The sequence below is a fragment of the Mesitornis unicolor genome, unplaced genomic scaffold (assembly GCF_000695765.1).
Source record: "Mesitornis unicolor isolate BGI_N332 unplaced genomic scaffold, ASM69576v1 scaffold53558, whole genome shotgun sequence".
NCBI classification, from domain to species: Eukaryota; Metazoa; Chordata; class Aves; order Mesitornithiformes; family Mesitornithidae; genus Mesitornis; species Mesitornis unicolor.
The window spans coordinates 1-18,929 of record NW_010200846.1 but is presented as its reverse complement, the minus strand read 5'-3'; the positions used below and the strand labels follow the sequence as shown (position 1 = coordinate 18,929).

The 18,929-nt window shown below is 41.3% G+C and overlaps 1 protein-coding gene across 1 annotated transcript in view; it reads left to right on the top strand.

Moving 5' to 3' along the window:
• Positions 1–12,651, top strand: part of LOC104544870 (signal transducer and activator of transcription 1-like) — a 13,558-nt gene extending 907 nt beyond the window's left edge. Inside the window, exons 3-15 of the mRNA XM_010189859.1 lie at positions 623–652; positions 742–835; positions 1,721–1,762; positions 2,156–2,239; positions 2,739–2,837; positions 3,414–3,549; positions 5,438–5,493; positions 6,723–6,817; positions 9,087–9,226; positions 10,557–10,742; positions 11,336–11,411; positions 11,867–11,969; positions 12,560–12,651. Coding sequence (XP_010188161.1) covers positions 623–652; positions 742–835; positions 1,721–1,762; positions 2,156–2,239; positions 2,739–2,837; positions 3,414–3,549; positions 5,438–5,493; positions 6,723–6,817; positions 9,087–9,226; positions 10,557–10,742; positions 11,336–11,411; positions 11,867–11,969; positions 12,560–12,583 — 1,165 coding nt within the window. The 3' untranslated portion in view covers positions 12,584–12,651. The remainder of the gene's footprint in view (positions 1–622; positions 653–741; positions 836–1,720; positions 1,763–2,155; positions 2,240–2,738; positions 2,838–3,413; positions 3,550–5,437; positions 5,494–6,722; positions 6,818–9,086; positions 9,227–10,556; positions 10,743–11,335; positions 11,412–11,866; positions 11,970–12,559) is intronic.
• Positions 12,652–18,929: the final 6,278 nt, after the last annotated feature.

The following is an 18,929-nucleotide window of genomic DNA, read 5'->3' as shown; positions in this document are numbered from 1 at the left end:
GGAAAGAAATGTAACAGGCTCTCCAAGATAAGGACACTGGCTGTAAGGTCATGGAAGGGTGCTGGGCTTTTAAGAAAGCAAGTGGGGGTTTGTCTTCACATTCCAGGGGCATTCTGTCCACTTGAAACAGCTCTGGAGTCCGGAAACTTGCATGAAATGGGGGAAAGGAAAAGAAAATCTTATGCAGATACGGAAGCTGAAGCTTTGAGAAGTGCATCAGATATAATACAACTTAGTAAAATCCTGAGAGGAGGGAAAACAGATTCAAGTGATGCAACAATTTATTCAACAAGTAGTAGGCTTTGAAAACAGATTTTGAATGACAGTACTATATCATTTTCTTTTCTCAGAGCAATGGTTAAAGTCTGTGTGGTAAAAGAAAGGACTTACTTTGATTATAAGGCCTCCATAACAAAATTTAAGCCTTAGTAAAAGATAGCCCGTGTAGCACAATATTTGACTGCTTGAACCAATTAGCACCTGCTTTGCCCAAAAGATTTCACAGAAACATTTTACCAGTTCTTAGTCAGCTACTAAAACGAACACCCGTATTTTCTGTGTCTGTGGCAGAATCTTTAAAGAGATTTTTATTTTGTCATTTTTATCATTTTTTTTTTGACAGAGATGTCAGTGAGAAGAACTCAGTCAAAGGGTACGTGGCATTACAGTGTGCTATATTAACGTTGGATTCTTTCAGTGAATTTGAGACACTAATTATTTTCTCCATCTCTCTTTGTGAAGGTTCAGGAAATTTAATATTTTGGGTACAAACACAAAAGTAATGAACATGGAAGAATCTACTAATGGAAGTCTAGCAGCAGAATTCAGGCACTTGGTTTGTGATTCTGTTTCTTGTATTGACACGTCCATCTAATTGTGCAGGTAGAGGGTGTGGTGGGAAGGAGAGAAACCGCTTTGTTATTGAGGTCATTGTTTACTTTTGTATAAGAGGAACTGTGAACATCTTTTAGCTTGTTCTTCCCTTTTTGAAATCTTCGTCCTGTTTCAGTTGAAATGCTATTGCTTTTGTCACCAAAATAAGATCAGAAAGGCAAACAAGAGTATCTGTTACTATACAGCTTATGTTGCAATGAGTTCTTTGGAGGAGAAAGAAGAAGCCTAGAAATGCTATTTTGGGTCTTTTAGAGGAAGGTCCATAGGTAGGAGAGCTTGAAGTAATTTAAAGAACTTTTAAACTAGAAGAGGAAAATTGTCTAGGAAGGGGCAGCTACAAGAAATTCAGTGCCTTCAGCAGACTATCCAACACTTGATCTGCAGATTGTGAGATAAAACAGTTTGGTTCCTTCATTACAAGAGGGAAGGAAAAACACAAGTCCTGAACCAGTGAACACTGAAGTCTCCCTTTAATGTCCAGAACAGACACTGTCCTGAGTTTATTGTCCAATTCGGAAGAGAACTTTTGATAAACCAGTATTTCATCTGATCCTTTCCAATTTCATGCTGCTACTGTTCTTAAGGCCTCTTACATAAAGGCAGTGCATCACAATCTATTTTCACAGATGAATGGTTTATAAAAGAGTAGTAGTTACCTATAGTTTAATCCTTTGGCTTCCACAGCTTAGAACCAAATAGGATCAAACACTAGTGCAGCAAGTTTGCATACAGTTGAGCAACTAAAGCATGCAAACATTTGCACCCCTTACCACTTTCATTTGTGGCTGAGGTAAATGTGTAACAGGGTTTTTTTGTTCGTTTACAGCAACTGAAAGAACAGAAAAATGCAGGAAGCAGAACAAATGAGGTAAGCAGCACTAACCTTATTCATAAAGCTTTTTCATAATACTAAAAAGGCATTCAGGCATTTAAGACAATGCTCTGCTCAGTGCCATGAAGGAACACACACAGTGACAGATCAATAGGAGAGGCATTCAGTGTTTCTGAGAAACAGTCTATGTAGGAGGTGTCTATAAACTTCCAGAACAGCGTCCCTGTGGACTTTCCCTCACTGGCACCTAGCTTTAACAGGACTTTCTGGCAAGGCCAGATTTTCTATAGCTTTAGGGTAGGAGCAAGTAACCTTGGGCAGAAAAGGTTTTTCCTCATGATAAATCCCTTACCTTCCCCCCAAGCTATTTGTGGTCCCTGAAAGGTTTAGGTTTTTAAATTACTTTTCTTTTTTTTCTTTCATTTAAAGGGTCCTCTTATTGTAACAGAAGAACTTCACTCTCTGAGTTTTGAGACACAGCTGTGCCAGCCTGGCTTGACAATAGAGCTAGAGGTATGTCTTGGATCAAACAGAGATGGACTTTTGTTTCTGTATGTCAATCATGGTGACAATCTATTTTTTTAAAGTACTGGGATATCAAACACTTTCAGTTATTTCAAAATACATGAGTGATACTTAACATCTCTGTATATACACATACAGTGAAAATGCTGTCAAATCTCTGGATAAGTAAGAGTAGATGTGCTTTGCAAAGTATCTGATAACCAATCCTGTGTTTTAAGCCTCTAGGTATCAGTTTCTGTTTATATCAGAAGCAATATGCTGAGAACTCTATTATTATCAGTGCTATCATAACTGACATTAAATGGAAGTCTTTATCAGACTCTTTCTAGTACTTCATCATACTGACACCTTCTGCCTACATACAAACTTCAAGTGAAAGAGTTAAGACCATGCAAGCAGAGAATGGAGATCTCTGTGGGTAACCTAAAGGAGGACTGCAGCAGTGGTATAGGGTAGTCTGACATGTTTCCTTTTGTGTCTCTTCCAGACTACATCCCTTCCAATTGTTGTGATCTCAAATGTGAGCCAGCTTCCAAGTGGATGGGCTTCTATCTTATGGTACAATATGCTGTCTACTGATCCCAAGGTATTTGGAAAAAATACAACAAACCAATGACAAAAATCTACCAGCCCACACACACACACACACTTTTACCTCTTTATGTGCAAGAAGAGGGGCCTCTGCAGTTTCCAGAATTGTATCAGAAATACTATGTGTAATTTTCAAGCATTTTCTGTATACACGTGGCTGCTGCATTTTTTCCATGCAGATGACTCAAATGGAGAGAGAGGCAGAGTGACCTACTTACCCATTCTAAACAGAGCAATGCTTGAAACCCACATAAGAATAATATACATGGTATTTTGTATATACAGTACACAGCAAGAAGCCGAATAAACATTCAAGAATCCAAATACAGTGCACTTGAGTAATCTAGTAATTCTACCAACTGGGAGATGATACATCCAAAGCAAAGTCCCAGAGATTGCTTTTCCTGATAAAGACTGTCAGAATAGCAGCCCACTGTTCTAGAGTTGTCTCAAGCTCTCATCTATTCTTAAATCTGCATTTTGTTTTGACAGTACACTTTTGTAAATTCAAGTGGCATTCCAAAATTAATATTTACTAACTGTAGATTTTTTTTTTCCCCTTCCTTTCTAGAACTTGTCCTTCTTTCTGAATCCACCTTATGCGAAGTGGTCTAAACTTTCTGAAGTTCTGAGTTGGCAGTTTTCTTCTGTGACAAAGAGAGGACTTAATGCAGATCAACTGAGCATGCTGGGAGAGAAGCTACTTGGTATGGTCTGCTTCCATCACTTTAAACTTTTTGGTTCTACTGAGCAAGCAGATGGCCTGTTTGAATTGAAGCTAGTTCTGCATCTTCTCTGCAATTTTAAGTTTCCATTTCCTCTCCTACCTTTTCCCCAGTTGTACAATATCACTTGATAGCAAAGGAGTGTTTTCCAGTTTTCAGTATGGTAGAGTTGCAAATGAAGGTCAGGTCATGAAAAAAATGTGCAGTTCTAACTTAGGAGTTCTGTGCATTAGGGCAGTGCAGATCTGGGCTACTTTGGGAGAGCTATGGAAGTAATGTGCATGTTTAGTCAATCTTTGAGGTAACCGTTTCCAGGTAATTTTTTCGGTTTGGTTTGAAATCCATCTCCATTAATTTTGGCTTTATGCATGCCTCCAAGTACAAAGCAGGGTTTACTCCATCTGCATAAACAGTTGCAGAACCAAAGTGCAAACACTATAAAACTAGTAAAGGATATCAAATTGAATGTATCCCATATGAAAGTCCATAGTAAAAGCCTAATCAGCCATGAATTTTGTTTTCCAAACTCCTTGTCATCTCACCTGATAGGCAGGGTGCTTGCCATAGCTACCGAGTTTACATAATAGACTAGAGATAAAAATACCATTGGCTCAGTATATTCCACTAACCTTAAGTTTCAGGAAGCATTTAAAACAATTTGACATTAATGAGTCTGGGTGGTAAGTACAGCATTCTGGTCTCTAATTCCCTTCCTCTAGTTTCCTCAAGACATAAAATCTGACAAAAAGCTTACTGATTTAATAGCTTATTTTTCAGAATTCTGTAAGGATAGTAATTTTTATTAGTCTAATTAACCATCAGGAAGACAAAGTGACCACTGACCTACTTGTGTGGTCAACTTGCATTTCAGAACTTCAGAGATGTCTTTGTCAAACTCTGAGTAACAGTAGGGATGCTATTTAAACAACATCCTTGTCTTATCTCTACAGCTGGTAGTATTTCATTACTACAAAAAAATAAATAAATCCAGGTCACAGAACACTATATACTCAGTATCCCTCAGTGCAAGGGGATGCAAAATCTGACTGGGTACGGGGATACAACTTGCCCGCTGCTTTTGATGTGAAAGTTGGCAGAATCTTGGTCTCAAGTATCAGAAACCAGCTCCCTAACCCAATTTATTTTTAGAGATGGGAGGGAAAAGCAGAAGATTCCCAACTTTATTGAAATCCATAGCGTCATCTGTAACAAAGAGAATTTGACTCCAAATACAGTCAGGGTCTGCAAAGCTCTAGCTTCTGTAGTCACAGTATAGAATTTTCTTTGCCATTTTGGTGTTGTTATGAACACTGTTGGCATAAAAACAAGGCAGAGGGGAAATGACTGTAACAGAAATGAGATGAGTCTTCAATTGGGGCGACCTAGGAGTCAAGAGTTTCTGGGGCAAAAGCCTACAAGTCACCAGAATTGAAACAGGAAAGTGCTGAATTTCAGAAAGGTGTTGTAGGGGCTGCTGAGCTCCTACAGAAAAGTTTGAGTTGCAGTTTTCTTGTTTTGCTGGAGCTGAGATGTGCAAGATTTCAATCCCCTTCCTGAAAACATGTTTTGAAACTGGCAAGCGTTAGGTGTAACACAGCATAGAAAGTTGTCAGAATGAGTTCATTCCCAATACACAAGGTCTGTTTAAATACATGTAGTTACTCTCATGCAGTGAACTTCTCCAGGGGGAAACTCCACAAGCCCTCCCTGCAGTGGCTATGAAAATACTGTAACATTGCGTTTGTTTTCTTTCATAGTCCAACAGCTCGGAGTTGTAAAAAACACACTCAGGACTTGGTGCTGCAAGTACTTTTCTTTCAGCCATTCTGAGCAGCTTGGAACATGATTGAAGTCAGTTTATTCTTTTCAGGGCCAACAAGTGGAGGATCTCATGATGGCCTTATTCCTTGGACGAGATTCTGCAAGGTACAGATGAAACAGGGAGCTTTGTCTTGGGGTGGGTTTTTTTGGAGGGCGAGAATCGGCAGTTTTGGTTTGTGTTTGTTTGTGGGTTGGGTTGGGTTGGGTTTGTTGGGTTCGTTTTCTTTTGTGTGGGGTTTTTTTGTTTTGTGTCGGTTTTGGTTTGTTTTTTTCTTTTTTACTCCTCTAGTATGCTGTGTTTTTCAACAGCATATCCTAATTATTTAGAGCTTAAATAATCATGGGAGGTTTTGGTGTTGAGGTTAAAGTAGCAGCAGCAGGAGAAAAAAGGGCTTGTAATAACAAGGCGTAGATGATTTAGAGATTCACTTTTGAGCCATGTAAAAAGATGCATTTTTCTATCTAGTTAAACACAGCATCTTCATTATTATTAATGTAATTACTATTAATAGAATAGTTCTCCATTTTAACAATTACAAAAAGTGTCAAAAAACCCAGCAAGATGAGCAGTTCTTCTCTGTTGTATTGAAGGACATTTCCCAGGCCAGGGGCAACTGGATTAGTGTGAGGAATAGCAGAGGGCAGCCAAGGAAGTCAGCATGATGGCAGAAGGCCACAGCATGAGATTTCTTAACCCTGGCTACAGCAAGACAGGAAGGCTCTTCACACTTTCTTTGGCTTTAGACTGTAAACTGGTATAGATAAGCAGGAGATGACAGGAGACAGGAACAGATTCCAGGGCAAGAGCAAAGCTCTGGTGACCTACAAGCACTGACGTTCATTAATATGGGTCTCATGAGGAATTGAAATCAGAGTCTGAACAGAAAGTGTCTCTAAGCTGTTCTGCTGGCCAGCCTGGTTGAAGGCCCCATGGGATGGTTTGGATGTCCACGAGTTCCAGTAGTGCCACAGTGCCCAGGCAGGAACCAGAGCCTTCTGTTTTTAGAGCAGTGTCATTGCATGAGAGGTGACAGATCACACATTTGTGGGTACTGTACGCTCACCAGGCATTTCTTTCGTACTGCCTCTTACCTTAAGATTCAGTACATGCTTCATCCCTAATAGTTTCTGTCCTTCTAGAGTAGAGAAACAAAGAGCAAAAAACGTAAGAGAATACAGGGATGGTGGAAAACCAAAAAAAGGATCGGGAAATGCAAGAACAAGTAGATGCTGACAGGATTGAGAGCTTTCTTCTTCTCCACTTAATAAAACTTGTTTCATTATCTCTGTTCTTCCCCCCTCCCACCTGTTCTTCTCCATATTCTGAATTTCAGGAAAATATAAATGATAAAAATTTCCCCTTTTGGCTGTGGATTGAGGGAATCCTGGAACTTATTAAGAAACACCTCCTGTGTCTCTGGAACGATGGGTAAGAGCTATCTGAAATGAGCAAAGATGTGGTCATTGCCTCAGACCTTTCACTTAAGCTAGCAGCTACATCCTCAGGTTGTGAGGTTGTACAGATACTTTGGATCCAATAAAGTGGAATTTGCAGCCAGAAAATCTGAGGCAAATGAATTCTAGTAGCGAGGAAGTCTCTACTGAAGCAACTCCTTTTAAGCAAAAATGTCAGATGACCAAACTGTCCCATTTAAGTCACAGAGCAGAGCTTTCAATGTTAGATTTGGGGGTTTGTTTGGTTGTTTTTTCCCTCGTTTCCTGCTGTAAGTAGGTTCTTTTCACACCCTAGAAAAGTGCCTCTTAAGTTTGACAGGGAAGACTAAATTACATCAAAGCATAAGTCAAAGTGATAATCCATTTTAAAAATACAAACAAAAAACCTGCCCACAAGCAAACACTATTTGTGAGCCTCCCCTAGGTGGCAGCAGCCAGACTCTGGACTTCTGTATCTGCAGTACCCATCCACAAAGTAACTTTTACTCATTTTAATAGATTATTAAGTAGTAAGACTCTGCTGGATGGAAAACCAGTTCCATTTGCCCTTTAATACTGGTTTAGTAAACTTTTGATTCTGGTATTGCCAATTTCAGGAGTAATTGCTGCCAGAAAGAGAGATTCAGCCAAGGTCACAATCCTGCCTTTCATGTTTAGCTGCATTATGAAATCCTGTCAATAGCCCACACACAGCGGGGCATCCTAGCGTCCCACAAGTCTGCAGAATCGTTCTGCCTTACTAAATTCAGCAGCAGGCTTCAAATTATTACCCCCTAGCTCCAGATGAGTTCTTTCAGAGCCCTTTAAAGTACAAGCCTTGTTTCACTGCCTGAAGCCTACAGATTTCTTATCTAAGTGGAGTCTGGTGCAGTGGGAACTTTTGCCACCATTACTGAAGCAGAGTTGCAGTTCTCTCCCATGTGGTGTTTCGCCTCAGCATGGCTGCGTGCACACAGGATTGTTTTTCCATGTGGCTTTGATAGTGCACAGTCTTGACTAGCATTACTCATTGTGCTCAGTTAAAAGCAATCCTGTTTAGGATTTAACAGAAAGAAGAAGTGCAAGTTAAATCCTGAACGTAATCAAAACCAGAGCTTTAGTACTATTAGTTTTTCCTCTCTTAGTTGGCTTTGTTGGAAAGTCACAGATCTTTATTTTCTAGAAAGGCAAAAAGGAAAACTGAAGGGAAAACTCTTGCAAACTGCAAGGCTACTCGAGTGGGAGAGAGACAAATCTATAATATTCATTAGGATAAAGATTCTCCTCCTATACAAAAGAGTAGGTATTACAGCCTCAAGGACACGTGTCTTTAATACTTGAGGGATGGAAAGGCTGAAAACTATCATTATACACAGTTCATTTGCTACCAAACAGATTTGTTACCTAAAGCTTGCCATTTAAAAAAACCCAAACAAATCAAAAGCACACACGCAAAAAAACCCCAAACCCTATAAATAAGGCAGCTTGCAGTATCCAAAATTTCTAAGCAAAATCATTATTATTTAGTAGCTTCTGTGCAAAAAGTGCTTTCATTAATGTAATGCACAGAAGGGCAGTAGCAGTAACACTTTGAGTAGTACTCTCAACAGTATGGATGGAGTATTTTGAGGAATAAGCAGCAGTGCAAAGAAATTCTCACCTCTTACAAAAGCAGTTGGGGTTTGACCAGGGTTATGCCCTAGTTCTGGCTTGTACAACTCCCTCCATAGTACCTCTTCACACCAATCCATTTCTTAAAATTGCCACACTGGCCTCCTTTCCTACACAGCAACATTTGCTGAGCAAAGCTTATTTGGGGGGATGAAGTCACACAAGCTTAATAACTCATCTAGAAAGCACACACAAGACATAAAGCAAATCCCACATCTATACAGTGCAATCTGTTAGCTGGCAAACTTTGTTTCATTAGCCAAAGAGAAGAAATGACCTTTCCTTAATATACTTCTGAAGTTAAATCTGCTAGCTGGACTCTGACTGTAGGTAACTTTACTTCTGCTTCCCCAGCTTAGTTTTGACAGCAAAAGACAATTTCTTTTATTCCAAGCTCAGAAAGATGATTGTGTAGGCCACCAGGCAAAAGGAAGAGTGCTGAGGGCAGCTCCAGCCTGTCCCTGTGTTCACTGAACAAAGCCTTCTGCGAGGCTTTTACAAGTACTTCAGCTTTTCGCTTTTCCTAGCTAGCCCAGCACAGCTTAGCTTTTATGCTGGGAAGTAAACTCAGCTTCTTCTTTTTAACGTTACAGCTGCATCATGGGTTTTATCAGTAAAGAGAAAGAACGTGCTTTATTGAAGGACCAGAGCCCAGGAACATTTTTACTAAGATTCAGTGAAAGCAGCAGAGAGGGAGCAATCACATTTACTTGGGTAGAAGGATCTCAAAACGGTAAGTCAGTAACAAAGACCACCTTTGTCTTCAAAGTGTAAGCTTACATCAAAACAAGAAGTCTTTGTACTCTCTCATTTCACACTGAGAACCAATACAATACACTACCCTAGCAGTCCCCACCCTTACAAGCAACAAGCTACAAGCCGTAGCAGACACGTGCCCTACTTAGTGTAGTTCAGATGCCACACAGCGGATTGTTGAGGGTTTCAGCCAGGACAGTAACACTTCCCAGGTCCTGCTTCTGGCCTGGAAGGTTGTTGAGGACAAACTGCCTAAGCTGTCTCCCCTGCCTCCGTAAGGTGTCTCTGGCAAGACACCTTTAGTACGTACACACCTGCATCTCCCTCCAGACCCTTACCTCCTTCAGAGATTTCTGTCCCAGAAACAGTTCCCTACAGCCATATTCAGCCCTCTGTATTATTGTTCTCTCTCACTGCTTTACTCCTTTCTCAAACAGCTTTCTTTAACTCATGGTCCAACACATGCGTGCATGCGTGCGTTCCTTCCTTCCTTCCCACATTCTCCCAAAGTAAACCACATAGTCACTTACTGCATTTTTCCAAGCAGTTCTTCCTCCTGTAGCCAGGAGAATGACTGATGAAGAGTTCTTCACTTAGCCAGACTACTCACCCTCTTTTAGGGAAGCCTGGAGACTTAACAGCTTCAAAAAGACATTATCTCCCCTATATCTAATCAGGGTTCTTCCCTTATCATACTACTTAAATCAACCCCACCTGCCAGGATGCTGCAGCTGTTGACACTTCACTTGCATAAGCCCAAGACCTGCAACAGCTGGAAGAGAAACTGCTGAACGTACTTGAATGACTTCTTTCCCTTTGCTGCCTTCATACCTGAGACATCCAGAAATTAAGCAAAGAAGGATGAGAGTATTTGGAGCATTGAGGGAGGCTTTATGATTCATAAGATTTCCAAGTGGTGTATTAGGATCAAACTTCCTAATAGGCAATAGAGTTTGAACGACATCATTTGGAAGAAGGTTGAAAAGGAAGCACAACTTAAATTAGTTAATGAAATACTGCAGTTAATTTCCATAGACAGGTCACCCCAGTCATCCCAGATACAAAATACACCAAGAGCCATCACTATATGCTATCCCTCTGTCCTCCATATGCCTTCCTACCCCACAAAACAATTGTGCTCCATTTGACAGTCATTAAATATTTACCGGCAGCACAGTGGGTGTCATCCAGGTAAGCCTTTTGCTTACATGACCTCTGAATTTTTGAAAGTGGCTGCAGCTTTTCTGGACAGTTTCAGAAAAAACTTTGGAACCACCTTAAAGAGTTTCTGCTTTTCTCATCTGCAGAGCCCCAGTTCCATTCGGTAGAACCGTACACCAAGAAGGAGCTCTCTGCTGTTACTTTCCCTGATATCATTCGCAACTACAAAGTGATGGCGGCTGAAAACATTCCTGAAAATCCACTGAGATTTCTGTACCCAGATATACCCAAAGACATCGCCTTTGGCAAATACTACTCCAGGCCTAAGGAAGGTGAGTCCTATAAGTGGCTCATACAGTGTAAGTGTGATGTTTATTCTTGAGATACTTGGGCACTGTATAATTTCTGTGGCATAGAAAAGAAGGGTAGCTGCTGCTCAGCTGAAAGATGAGAAAGGGCACCTAAGCTTTAGTAGGTTAAGAAAAGGTCTGGTTTTTGAAGAGGCACAACATGAGACTTAGTCATATCAAAAACTGAAAATATTGTCGCTGCCCTTCTAATTCAGCTTTCATGTGAGCCTGTGAGATATTTCAGAGATGTACGTTCCCACTAACAGCTGGAACCATGACCCATATTTGACTATTGCTCAGGACTGATCTTGGCCGTGTGGGCCTGGCAGGATGTGTTGATACAGCTACATCAAACTTTAGGAGAGGTTTTGTTCCCAATTTTCTATAGGGAAAAAGCATAAAGGAAAACCTGACTGAAAAACTTAATAAATTAACCATAGTGCTGTAAAATGCATGAGAGACTTGCACACTATCTGGGTCACAGGCTTTATTTTTGGTACAATAAAGATGGCAATGTGAAGTCAACATGCTAAGAGACAAAAAACAAACAAGCTTTTTTTTTTCCCTCCTTGAAGCACCAGAGCCTATGGATTTGGATGGTCCCAAGGGAAATGGCTACATCAAGACTGAGTTAATCTCCGTATCTGAAGTGTAAGTTTCCACAGAAAGGCTACATTTGTAGGAACTGATCATAACTTTTTAGCTGTAGTTCATGTCTCTTCACAGTATTTCAGGTGTAGATGCCCTGATCAGATCTCTCTCTGAGGATCTGATCACACCACATTCATGCAGTGCTATGTTCAGAGCACCATTTTTAGGTAAAAGCCTAGAAACTTGCAGGGACTTGTACTGGCAAATAATTCATTGAAAAGCAGGTTCTTAAAGACTTGTTGGACTTGTTTGATTAGAATATAGATCACTGAGTAGTCCCAGTTTTCATTTAAGACTATGCTGGTCTTGCAAAGCATGGTATATTTCTCACAGGCTAGGTCTCTTTCACAAGAGACCTCATTAGTGGCCCTTCTGGACTCAGAGCTAGACATGGTAGCCCAGCTGTGCCTCACTTCTTTACTGAAAGTTTGTTCTTGGTTTTCTCCTTCCCTTAGCCACCCTTCCAGGCTCCAGTCTCCAGAAAATCTGCTCCCCATGTCTCCAGAAGAGTTCGATGAGGTCTCTCGGATAGTGGGCCCAGCAGAGATTGATACTGTGGTATGTGTCATAAAGCAGCCTTTTGTGGGACGGTTGAGCCAGAACTTGCTTGTTTCGGTTTTTTCCCCCCCTTCAAACATACATCAGACACTTAAGCAAACACTTCAGAGCGCATCTCTTCAAACGTGTAAGAAAGGCTGGGAATCCAGAGTTAGACTGGGATTGCTGTTGGCTGTTCTTTCCACTTGTTTGTGGGGATAGAGGTGAAGAAAAGGAGAGCAAAGCTTCCAGTGTGTATCATGCAGAGGGAGGGAGGACAGGAAGGGAGGAAGGAATAAAGCTGTAGTCCTTCCTGCGGGGTCTCAGAGGGGAAGGAAGCTAGAGCAGGCATGCAGCCTGGAAGTGCTGCCCTGCCAAAGCTGGTGAGGTACTGCCTGTTAACAGAGCAGTGTTGTCCTTTCAAGGTGTACTTCAGAAAAAAAAATCCAAGTTGAAGTGTGTTGGTTTTCTTTCCCCCAGTGGTAGTTTGAACCCAGGATGTGAATCTGGTGCTATATGGGGAAGACCTGGTGTGCTCTGTGGTTAGCAAAGACTTGAGTATTAGGGCTTTATTTGGCTTGTTCAACTGACATGTACTTTTCTTATTGCAGATGTGTTCAGCATATTCAACTTAAAGGTTGAGCTTTTTACTGCATCATTAACACAGCTGATTAGCTTATGCATCCTGCTCTGCAGTCAATGGCTTGGTGACACATTTCAGTTCTTTGGTTTCTCAACCTGAAGGTCCAGTAGCAATTTTTAACTAACGGGAATATAAACAGCAGCCTGAGAAGCCTCCTTACGTGCACTTTTTTTGTTCAGAAGTTCTTTGTTAAAGAATTGCCAGTTAGCAAGTTACTATGCCAAAGTGAAGAGGAGGTCCTCAGCAAGAATGATGGGAGAAGCATGCACGTTTTGTTTAAGGGAATTAGTTAAATTTAACATTTAAAACAGTTGGCTGTGCATAGGAGGCTGCAAAGGAAAGCTAGGTCTTCTGCCACAGTTCTGTTCAGAAAGCTTGGACCTGCTGCGTAACGGCTTCTGAAGAACTTTCACAGCTTTGCATTCTCACCTGCATCACAAAACAGAGAAGAGAAACAGTGCAGGTATACACCACACTGAATCCCTGTGTTGCTGAAGTTTGTCTGGCTTTATCTTTTCTAAGGCATGCCATACTAAGAGAACATAAGCCAAGAATTGTTATCTGCATTTCATTTTTGCTTGGTTTTTTATGGCAAGGTCTTCTTGTGTAGGCTGTATAGCACAATCTCACTCTCTTCTTGACACCACCTTAAAGCTGCACTGGCACATGCTGAGCTTGCAACTCAATGTGTACAATCAAGACTAAAGCCGCTACAGCCTGCAGTCGTGCTGTCTAGCACCAATGCTGGACAAAACGAGAGCCTACCCTTAAAGAGTGCAGATGGGGTTCTTACTCACTGCGCTTGGTCTACCAAGGCAAAGATCTGGTCACACATCTTTGACAATACTACATGTGCCATTTAGGTTACAACAGGTGGAACGGAACTTAATTTGCTCATGCACTGTGAACGAGGGCATTTATTTAACTGTTTATTTGAATAGCTAGAAAACCCTACAGGCTTTGGTAATGAAGCCTTTTTGCAATTAGGGATAAGGCACAGGAAAGTGAAGAAGTTAAGTTTATTCTGAGTGATGTCTGCAAGACAGGCAATATTTAGTATGTAAAGGATGAAATTGTGCTTCCTCCAGAGGAGGAACAGGTTTGTTTCTCAGCATGTTTGAGGCTAATTAACAACTCCCAGTTCAGAGGCAAGGCTGTCTTAAGCAGGTGGGCTCTTGGACTAAGGGCCTGTATTAGTCCAGGCTGCTAATGAGCACCCAGCTGAGCAGAGGGACAGCAGAGCATTCCTTCTGGATCCCACATGTGCACGTACAGGACTTGTGCATCCAGCTCTTGGTGGCCCTGCTTGGTCAAGGTGACCTCCAGAGGTCCCTCCAGCCTCAGCCTGTCTGTGGCTCTGTGACACAGTTGTAATGCAGCTTCTCTACTCACTGTGAGCTGTTCCCAGTGCCTGGGAAGGCAGCAGTGGCCTGTGTGACGCACAGGGATTGCTGATGCTTCTCCGCCACTCAGAAGTGCTAGATCCATCAGCTGCTGCTTAGAAAATAAACGTCTGGTTCTATTTAGTGTGCTGTGCCAGAAAGACTGATGTGGTCCTTGTAAAAAAGCTAGAGAGAAAGAAAATTTAAAGGACCTAGAGCAACCTGAGTTACTGAGGTTAACAGTGCTACAGAATATCACAGCTGGTGACTTAATGCTTTTATTATAAATAGCTGAATGTTTATCTTCATTGTAATAAAAATAAATATTCGTTTCTTGAGCTACACCTTGTACTCATGGTCTATATGCAGGAGTTTGGTTTCATTATATTTCAGTTTCATCAAGAAGGATGTTGTCTTGTGAGATTGATGGCTTTGGTGTTACAGAGCTGAGAATTCTAACAGCCATCTTTATTCCCCCACTGGAAGTCTTTTGCTATTTTAAATAAACAGAACTGTCAGTTGACACTTTTGTCCCTTCTTGTGTTCTGACTACTTCTGTTACCAAGATGATGTGGCTGCCAATAGCTTACTGTCTGTGCAACTAAACAGTTACAGCTCTGAAGCCTAAGGCTTTAATTCACTGCATTGTTACAGAGCTCAGAGGATTTTTTTATTATTGCTTGTCTCACGTCACTGATTTTTTTTCCCCCACACTTCAATAAACTCAAATTTCCAATTTGATTTGATCAGTAGGATAACTGAGCTGTAGCTAAACTTTGCAAACTATCAAGCTGGCTCACTGGTGCATCATTTTTCTCTGGGGCTATTAAGTGACATGATCCCTTGTCTCACACTTGTCAGGCTTTTACATTAACTACAGTGAGAGGAGTAATAAAGAAAAGAAACTGTGGGTGAGATGAAGGGTAGCAGGAGCAAAGAGTAGGCAAAAGCAAGGAGGAGCTGTCAAGGGCACTTAGCCAACCCACTTAAGAATCCCAGCATTAACAAAAGGGACCAGTGAGAGGACACAGCCCTACAAGTGCAGGTTAAAAAAAAAATAATAAAAAGGGCAGCTAAATCAGATAAACTCCTTCTCATTTCCCATAAGCTCTGCACAATGGAAATGGCCAGAGTAGGTTTTCTGGACAGCCTTCCCCACGACTGAAGGCTTATTTCAATGGCAGTCACACAGATGACCAATAAAACCCACCACCACCACCACCACCACCTTGGTATTTCCATTTATTATGCTGTAAAACGCAACACTATCTGGATTTTATTTCTTAAAATAAATAACTTTCATTTTCAGAACCAGTACAGCTCAAGTTTAGATTCATTCATGGGAAACTGCTAGAAATACATTCATCACTGTCTATTCCCCACAGTACAGAATCTAAGAGTCAAGATCAGCCCAGTCAGTTACAATGACCAGAAGTACACTGCCAAGGAGTACAGCCACCAGTAGCCCAGCTCTGAAGCAAAGAAATCTGGTACAATACATTTTGTTCACAAAGAGGGGCTAATTAATGCTAAGACTATCACAATATTTCTGAGTACAAAGCATTAAGTTAGCTTAACGAGTTTAGGTTGTGATACAGAAGAAACATATATAACAGAAAAACAACGGAGTGGAGGAATCCTCTTTGGAGCATAAAGAAGTCAGCACTTGGTAAGATAACCAAAAGCTATTTACGGTAAAATCTACATGTTGGTGTCATGAATGATAAACAGCCAAACCAACGTGCTGCGTATGTTTATATTTATAAATAACGCCATGTCTAAAGAGCTGCATCGCTGAATTGGACATTACAAAATAATGCATCTTCTCACAATGAGAAAAGACTAAAACTAACCAGCAAAAATGCACCGAAGCGAAGACTGGCTAAAAGCACTCAGTACGATCCAGGACAGCGTTACGTTCAGGGACAGCCATGCCCTTTAAGGTTAACTCCGTTTAAATGCTGCCTGTTGGTTTTTTGTGTACATGTGTATTAGGTAATACACCTATCTCTTGAAAATGCCGTTATGAACAATGCAAATTTCAATTAAGTAAAGCTCGATCAGGTATTTTTCTGAGAAGCCAAAGGATATGTTTTAACGGGGGAAAAAAATATGGAAGAAGTCAGATGAGCACTGAGATACAGAATACTAAACCAGAGTCCATCCGGAAACACTCCTCTACCCTGAAGCTGACAGATCTGGTGCCAGAGAAAACATGTTGGAATTTAGTGCAGGGTGCAGCAGGGAAGAGGCCTTGTGCTGCTCAGTGACCGATGTGGGTCAGGAAAGAGCCAGAGGCCGCTTTGTTGAGTTCCTGGTTGGAACGATGGTGGCTGTGACACAGGATGTGAAAAGAACGGGTTAAAAGCCTTCAGAAAAACAGCTGATCTTCAGCAAAAAATTAAGAACAGTAAGATTATTGAGAAAAAGTGTTTGATAACCATGCCAGCCAGCTTCAAAATGTGATTTCAGGGCTTTAGGACTTTCAGACTCTTCCAAGATTTCATCCTCGTGAAGACAGACCCTGCTTGTGATGAGTATCAAGCACTTTTCCATGTGGTTTGTCCTCCCAGCAGGGAGGCAGTATGGCATATCCGCGAGAGGCTGCACAGGAACTCGAGAGGATTTATTCCCAACCATACCGACCTGCTGGGTCACTCCAGAGGAGTTACTTCTCTCTATGCCTTAGTGGACTCATTTGCAAAAGGAGGGTAATGTGGTTCAGGTAATGTTTATAAAGTGCTTGGGCCATTCTAGAAAGAATTTGGGCACTACTGCAGGAGAATTTTGGTGCCTAAACAGAAAACTCCAACTTCCACTAATGACCTGTACACTACTACAATAAAAATAGCCATATATGCAATTCTCAAGCACAATCTCCCACGTGCTAAACAGTCCTTGCCTAAAATTCTTGTGCTAAAATTCTTCCCTGTGTCCAACAACTCTTAGTGTTTGGTGCATATCAAACTCTTAATTTTAAGTGACTACTTCTACGGTTTTATGCCACAGTATTGGCAGAAGCAATTGCACACAGGACAGGGAACTGTCGTAACATTGTACTTCTGCAAACAACAAATATCTGCATCTACACTGCCCACAATGGGGCACGTGCCAAGCTGGCTTCAGTGGCAAGACAATAACGGCCACCGTTCACCACAAACAGCATCGCCCACTTGTGCTCTTGTTACCAAGCTCCTGTTCCACACTAGCAAAATCCCACTGATGCAGTATCCTGCTCCCTGGTTGTTGGTAGTGCAAGAAAGGAACATACCCAAAAAATTGGCTTATCTCCTGTTATGCTCATGCTTTGACTGGCTCTATGCTACTTAAAGCTGTTTCACTCCATCCGTGTTCCTTACTACGAGCCTAACTTAAGTCAGATTTACATGTAATATTTGGTTTAGTACTTTGCCGTTCACATACTTCCATTCCCCTGGCTGATTCCTGGTGCAACTGCCAAGGACACCCCCCGTGAGCCCCACAGGGGGTTTCTGCAGCTCACCACAGCTTGCTGTAGTGCAAATGTACCCGCAAGGAACACGACTGCACAGAGCAGAAGCACCCGCTTTCCCCAGGGACGGGGAAGTACTTTAGCAGCTGAACACGGAGAGGAGGGAGGTGAGACAAAGGGAACTGAAAGAAATGCTTCAAAAACAAAAACAGAACCAAAAAAACCTCACTAAACACTGTTAGATGTTACAAGTCACACTCCCCTATGCCATTTGGTCAAACAAACCTTAAAACAGATTCCCTGACAAGACTATCTCTAAGAACGAGCCTAGACCATTGACAACTGTCACCAATACACTCTGTTGAGATTTAAATTATGTAAACAAGGTTGTGTGGAATATTTTTTCTTAAATTATTTTTTCCCAAAGGTAAGTGCAGATCCTTACTTAACACACCCAGCCTAAATCTACATCAGCATCCTCAGCTTTTGAAAAACCTCACTAACGCTCATACCTGACAGTGCTCTGGCTCATCTCGGCCATACTGGAAACAGAGGGCGACAGAAACAGAAACTCAGCAGAAAAATTCCTGACCACAGACTAGAGTTCACATAGAACACAAAAATAAATTAAGTAGTGCACAGTAAAGCCAACAACAGCTAAATATTTTCATACATCAATTATATGCAGCATGAGGTAATATTGCTCACATTATGGAGGGAGATTCTTAGTTGGTTTTGTTTCTTTTGAGAGAGATTGGATTTGTCCTGTGCGTATAGAAACTCCTGTAACATAACACTGAAGTAACAGAGACTTCTGTAAAATATATACCACTATCAGATAGAAACACACACGCTCTTCATTACTTATGTATACCACAATTGAATAAGTGATTTGATTCTTAGGATCTAGCTGAAGATGATTATAGTAAGCCATCGAGATTTTTATGAACCGTTCGGTTCTCCTTTCCGTTGTTGGGATCCTCTGATGGCGTGTATTGGACCTGATACTCTTGAAGGATTTTAAATACATCATGATGTCCAAAATGTAAAGCTTCATCCATAGGAGTGTTATTCCACCTACGGGAAGGAGGGAGCACAGTAAGATCAGCACATAAGCACCACAAATCTAGTTAGTTATGTTCTGTGCTAATAACTAAGCACACAGTTCAAGAACTATGAAAATACTTCACAAGCTGAGCATAAGCTTTTAAATAATGGTTTTAATGGTTCCACCATTTTTTTATTCCCATTTGCTCTGCAGAACCTCCAGAGAACTGGTAGGACCCTGTTCCTTCTGCTTGGTGCACTGGCTCAACGCGTTCCACTCTTACTGATAGACCCCTCTCCTCATGGGGGCTACAGATGCTGTCAGAGCATCTCTCCTCCAAAGTGGCAAATAAAGCCACTCACCTGTCTTTGGGGAAAGGATTCACTTTGCATGCTTCCAGCAGAAATTTAACAACGTCCACATGCCCTGTAAGAAAAGCAGTGTATAGTTATATATA